At 37.1% G+C, this 6,065-nt stretch overlaps 1 protein-coding gene across 1 annotated transcript; it reads left to right on the top strand.

Moving 5' to 3' along the window:
• LOC109835450 lies at window positions 1,927–2,920 on the top strand. The gene is made up of 2 exons (XM_020403432.1): window positions 1,927–2,019; window positions 2,111–2,920. The coding sequence occupies exons 1-2, from the start codon at window positions 1,927–1,929 to the stop codon at window positions 2,918–2,920; spliced, it is 903 nt and encodes a 300-aa protein (XP_020259021.1).

Raw genomic sequence — 6,065 nt, 5'->3', positions numbered from 1 at the left:
TGAGTTCAAGCTTCACGAGAGTTGAACTTTCGTGAAGTTTGTTTAACCAATAAAACTTCACGGGGTTGAACTCCCATGAAGTTTTAGTAGAATTGTTAAAAATCTGTTTAACTACAACTCTTATAAAGTTTTGAATTTTTTTTTAAAAAAATCTACATGTTTTCAACGCCAGGAAACAAGGTCGGTTTTTGAAATTAAGGGGGTGTTTGGTTGGGTGTTTTTATAGAAAACATTTCTCAAAAACTGTCAGAGTGGCAATTTTGTAAATAAAAATTTTCTGTGTATTTCTATAAAACGTGTTTGGCTCCCAAAAACTTTACAGAAAAGTTTTCTTAAAACTGTCAAAAACACCCTCATTTTATAGAAATGTATTTCCTCTCAAAATGAGAGGAAATTGCCATGAAATCTGACACTTCCTTTATTAAACTCATTTCTTCGCTTCCCGTACCCATTTCCCCACTCGCTGGACATTTCTCGAGCTTGTTCGTCGGCAGAAAATTTCGCCCTGGTTCCCGCCCCAAATCCAGCGAGCTGCTGGTCCTTCGCGCCATTTCCAGTTACCTCTCGATTTCCCCTCTCCGATCGCCTCAAATCTAGGGTTTTCGGTTCCCAGATCTTGCGCTAGGGTTTTCGATTTCTGATCTCAAGGCTCCCACGGTAAAAATCTTTTCTTTGTACTCCATTTTTTTTTGATCTATTTGGCGTTGGTCTGTTGACGAAAATTATCTGTTAGGGTTTCTGTACATTTATTTTCGTAATTACTGATCTCCATACTCAATACTTGTTGGGATTTTCCTACAATTTGATTTTGGGGATGTTGATGAATTTGATTTTGGGTCATAAAACCAAGAACATATACTCGTTGGTCATAAAACCAAAAACTGATCTCCATACTCAATACTCGTTGGTTTGTCATCTGTTATGTATTTTGTCATCTGCGTTGGCAACAACTAGTTAACTGCTTTGCATGACAAAAATTAAATCTAAACTTTGCTGTTTTACATTCAGTAGGATTTTCTTTGATAGAAATTACCCTCTATTACATTTCTGTAATCTTTAGTTGTGAATGATGACAAGATCGGGCCTTGATATAGCACTTAAGCAATAGCACTTTAGTTGTGAATTTGACAGGGTCTTGTAATATCACAGAGATTGGGGTTTTTATGGGTATGTAAATAAGAAGCGATAGTAGGGATAAATGAATAAACAGGAAATGTAATGAAAAGAACTGCAGTGGCATGCATGTATACTTGCTTTATGATTGTAAGATTGAAGATATCTTTTGAGGGTTTCCCCTCTTTACCATGTTCACATCTCAAACAAAAAAATTTGCTAATTTTCAATCTGTCAATGTAGGACGTTTGTATCATGTCAATAATGATTATAGTTCAAAATGTTGGGTGTATAAAAGAGATTTGTTGATAAGTTAGTTGCGCAATTTTTCTTTCGTTGTTTATTGTTGCATAAACATCTTAAACTATTTTTGCTTTGTAACGAATGTAGATGGATGGTGTAGATGAAGAACAAATAAAGAGGATGTGTGCTAATACCACTATATCTACCGTGGTTACAATAATAGCTTGTTTATTGAGAATTCGTGCTAGGCGCAAATCCATTTGTTATGCCCCAAGAGAGGATAAGATGAGGAGAATTTATTGTAGAAATGCTCACTTCAAGCGCGTCTTTGAAGGATATAGTGATAGTTGTAGGTCTTATATTAGAATGAGGCCTAAAGCTTTTTTCAAACTTGCGGATGTAATGCGCAATCATGGTTTTCTAAATGACACAAAACACCTTCAAGTTGAAGAACAACTCGCTATGTTTCTTTGCATAGTGGGTCATAAAACCAAAAATAGAGTTATAAGGACCGAATTCATAAGATCGGGTGAAACGGTTAGTAGGTACTTTAATAAGATCCTACAGGCTATGAATGGTCTTCGCGATCGATACATGAAGCAAGCTCCTAATGAGATTCCACCGGAGATTGCCAACAATCCAAACTATTTTCCTTACTTCAAGGTAAGAGAGAAATATATTCTTTTAGTTTGTGATTTGCATAATTCAATGATATGAGGTACTAATAATTTTAATTATTGTCGAGTTTTGATAGGATTGCATTGGTATGATAGATGGAACACATATTGACGCAATGTTACCCTCTAATCTAGTTGCACGGTTTAGAGGGCGTAAAGGTGTAACGCAAAATGTTTTAGCTGCGTGCACTCCAAATAAACTGTTCTCATATGTCCTAGCTGGGTGGGAAGGTGCGGCGAATGACTATAGGATATTGCAAGACGCATTGTGTAGACCACAACCATACAGATTGAGAGTATATGATGGTATTCTTCCACCTCCTTTAATAAATAATAGGGTCCAATTGATCACAAATTTTTTTGGAAGTGTAGGCAAATATTATCTTTGTGATGCTGGATACACTACCATGCCTGGCTTCATCTCTCCGTACCGTGGTGTACGTTATCACTTAAAGGAACACATTGGTAGGACACCCAGAAATAGCAGGGAGTTGTTCAATTTAAGACACTCTTCTTTACAGTCCAAAATTGAATCAACCTTTGGCACATTGAAGAATCGGTTCAAAATTCTGACGGCGAAGCCTAATTATCCATTCCCCACACAAGTGGACATCGTCTTAGCATGTACTATATTACATAATTTCATTGCAATTGAAGATCCACAAGATGACATCTTGAATGAGAATGTACTAATTGATGAGGAGAATGATGACATGACAAACGAAGATGGTACAAATGTAGTTGACTTCACTCAATCTAGGACACAAAGAGAGGAGCGTGATGCAAGAAATGAATGGAAGGAACTTAGGGATCAAATTGCATGGGCAATGTGGGTTGATTATTGCGCAAAATATAAAGATGGCGACACCACAGAAATTGGCTTGTAGTGGCGTTGTTTTCGCATATTTCAGACTATATTGCTCAACTTTAATTTTGTGCTTGTATGAACAATGTAGTTTCTCAACTTTGCTTGTATGAACAATGTTATAACTGTGCTTGTATGAACAATGTAGTTTCTCAACTATAATTTTGTAATTTATTATTTCATGATTGTACTCATATTGTACTTATGTAATTCTAAATTTCTGGTTTGTTTTTATCATGGCACGTAGGTATGTCTAACAAAGAGGGAGGAAAAGATAATTTGCCTAAATCACCACATGCTCTACTAATTGATGACGGCGGTATTAATGTGAATTTTGTTCCATATCTAAATCAACCGTTCAATCCGCCTCATGCAATGCCTCCTTTCCCACAGTTTCCTCTATTCGATGGGAACTACAGTGGCTCTAGCCAACATGTTTCATTCACTAACATGTTGAACAGTTCCCAAGGCTTGCACATTCCCTCTTTGAGTTCTCAAAGCGGCGGTCCACAACAAATGTCACCCTCCATCGGTGAATCTGGTGGACATGAAAGTAATGTCATTTGTTTGAGCCAGGAGGTTTCACCCTCCAAAAGAATCAAAAAAACTGCTCACAAAAGAGCACGGGCTGCAACACGTGGGGCTCCTAGCATCAACTCGAAGGGGGTTTCCAACATGTGGTGGCTTCCTGAGCATGATGCGGAGCTTATACCGTGTCTTGCGGAGCTCGCGGATTCCGGAATGAAAGTTGATAAAAACTTCAAAGCTGAGGCTTACAAAATAGCAGCTATGAAAATGAACATGAAATTCAAAACCAACTACACCCACGTTCATGTGATTAATCGCATGAAGACTTGGAGAAACAAATTTAATGATATGAAGACTTGCATCAACATAAGTGGTGCGGGGTGGGATGAGGAAAATTGTATGGTAATCCTAGATGAGGAGACACTTAATCAATGGGCTCAGGTATTGATTTAAGTCATTACTACATATTTAATTTATTTGGACGTGAGAAGGCTATAATTAATTTCTCACAATATTTTTCACATATGGCAGGACAAAAAGAACTCAAAGCTAAGAGGATATATAAACAAGCCTCTTCCATTCTACAAACATTTACAGAAGATCATGGGTGATGATCAAGCTAGGGGTGATTTTGTTAGGCCAGTTTATGATAAAATTGGTACTAACAACGCCATTCCTCTTGATGATGATGATGCGGACATTCCTCTTGAGAGTGAAACCGAGCCTCAATCCGATGCTAACACTACCCCACACTCCACTTCTAGGAAATCCCAACATGAGTCTACCACAAAGCCATCTTCAAGCAAGCGACCTCGCAAATCCAATGACGATGAGTTAATACGTAGCTTTGTTGAGACTATGTCGGAGTCAATTAGAAATCAACACATTATACATTGGACTGAACAATTAGCTGCAGCTTTGAAGAACCATAGTGACTCCTACAGTGACGAATTCCTTGATAAGGTTTTAGATCATTTGTATGAAAGTGAGCACGAGGCTAGGAGGTTTTTTATAAAAACCAAGGAAGCACAGAAGAGGTTTCTTGCAAGTCTTGCGTCGGCTCAAGGTTGGGACACATGATAGTGTTTTATTGTTCTGTGCACACAACAATCCATTTTGCTACTTCACATATTTTGTTACTATTCCCGCACAACTCCTATATTTTGTACATTGCAAACTTTAGATGTTGCAATTCATAACTTATATTTTGATAATTGCAAACTTTACATGTTGCAATTCATAACTAACATTTTGTTAATTGCAAACTTTAGATGTTGCGATTCATTACTTATATTTCTTGTTGTATTCGTCGTAGGTTATATTCGTCGTACTATTTGTTGGATGACGTGTTTTGGTATTACTGATGGATGACGTGTTTTGGTAATCAAGCATGGTATGACCTCTTTTCATTCCTTTTTTGGATGGGCAATGATGATAATAATAATCTGAGAATGCAGCCTATATTTATTGTGTATTGTTTAGGCGAGGCAATTTTGTGTGGAATGCAACCCTTATTGATATCTCAATTATTGGGTGAGGCAATCCCTCAAAATAGCAGCCTACTTTTCACCATAAATTGATAGGCGAGGTAATCTTTTATGATAAATCTATTTTATCCTGAGCCCTAATGAGTTTTCTTTGTTGTTGAGCACTTTCATGTTTTTTGGTTACTATGCTCTGAGTTAAGGGATTTGTTGATGATATTTCTTCACCCAGTTTCTCTATTGAAGGCTGTTTTTTTTCTGTGGTCGCTGATTCGAGCTTGTTTAGCTCTCTATTGTTGGGTATTTGGTGACTATTTGGGCTTGTTGTCGAGCTACAAAGGCTGCTTTTTCAGATTTTTTTTCTGTGGTCGCTGATTCGAGCTTGTTTAGCTCTTTATTGTTGGTGATTTAGTGAGTATTTGGGCTTGTTGTCGAGCTACAAATGCTGTTTTTTCTGTGGTCGCTGATTCGAGCTTGTTTAGCTCTTTATTGTTGGTGATTTGGTGAGTATTTGGGCTTGTTGTCGAGCTACAAATGTTGTTTTTTCTGTGGTCGCTGATTCGAGCTTGTTTAGCTCTTTATTGTTGGTGATTTGGTGAGTATTTGGGCTTGTTGTCGAGCTACAAATGCTGTTTTTCTATGGTCGCTGATTCGAGCTTGTTTAGCTCTTTATTGTTGGTGATTTGGTGAGTATTTGGGCTTGTTGTCGAGCTACAAATGCTGTTTTTTCTGTGGTCGCTGATTCGAGCTTGTTTAGCTCTCTATTGTTGGGTATTTGGTGAGTATTTGAGCTTGTTTTCGAGATATGAAGGCTGTTTTTTCAGATTGGATGCTGTTTTGTGGTTATTATGCTGATTCGAGCTTGTTTAGCTCTCTATTGTTGGCTATGTGATTGATATTTTTGCTTGTTATCGGGTTGTTTTGGCTATTATTTTGGTTTCATGGCTCAATCAAGCTTGTTTAGCTCTATATTGTTAGGAACTAGCCATTATTAAAATAACAAATATGGTAGTTAACAATTTTCTATAAATTTGACAATGTAACCAAACAAAAGAAAAAGAAAAGTTGCTATTTCTATAAAGTGTGTAGCACATTTTCTTGTTTTGAACCAAACAAGCAAACTTCAAAAAACAAGAAAATTTGTACTTTTTGACT

Source organism: Asparagus officinalis, chromosome 3 (assembly GCF_001876935.1).
Source record: "Asparagus officinalis chromosome 3, Aspof.V1, whole genome shotgun sequence".
Taxonomy (NCBI): Eukaryota; Viridiplantae; Streptophyta; class Magnoliopsida; order Asparagales; family Asparagaceae; genus Asparagus; species Asparagus officinalis.
Note: the sequence above shows the minus strand (reverse complement) of the source record. Positions and strands in the feature narration are given on the sequence as shown.

Excerpts from the sequence above, each read along its gene's own strand:
- LOC109835450 (XM_020403432.1), top strand. The coding sequence starts at position 1,927 with ATGAATGGTCTTCGCGATCGATACATGAAGCAAGCTCCTAATGAGATT. Across the intron at positions 2,020-2,110 it reads ACTATTTTCCTTACTTCAAG|GATTGCATTGGTATGATAGA; the intron begins GTAAGAGAGAAA and ends GAGTTTTGATAG.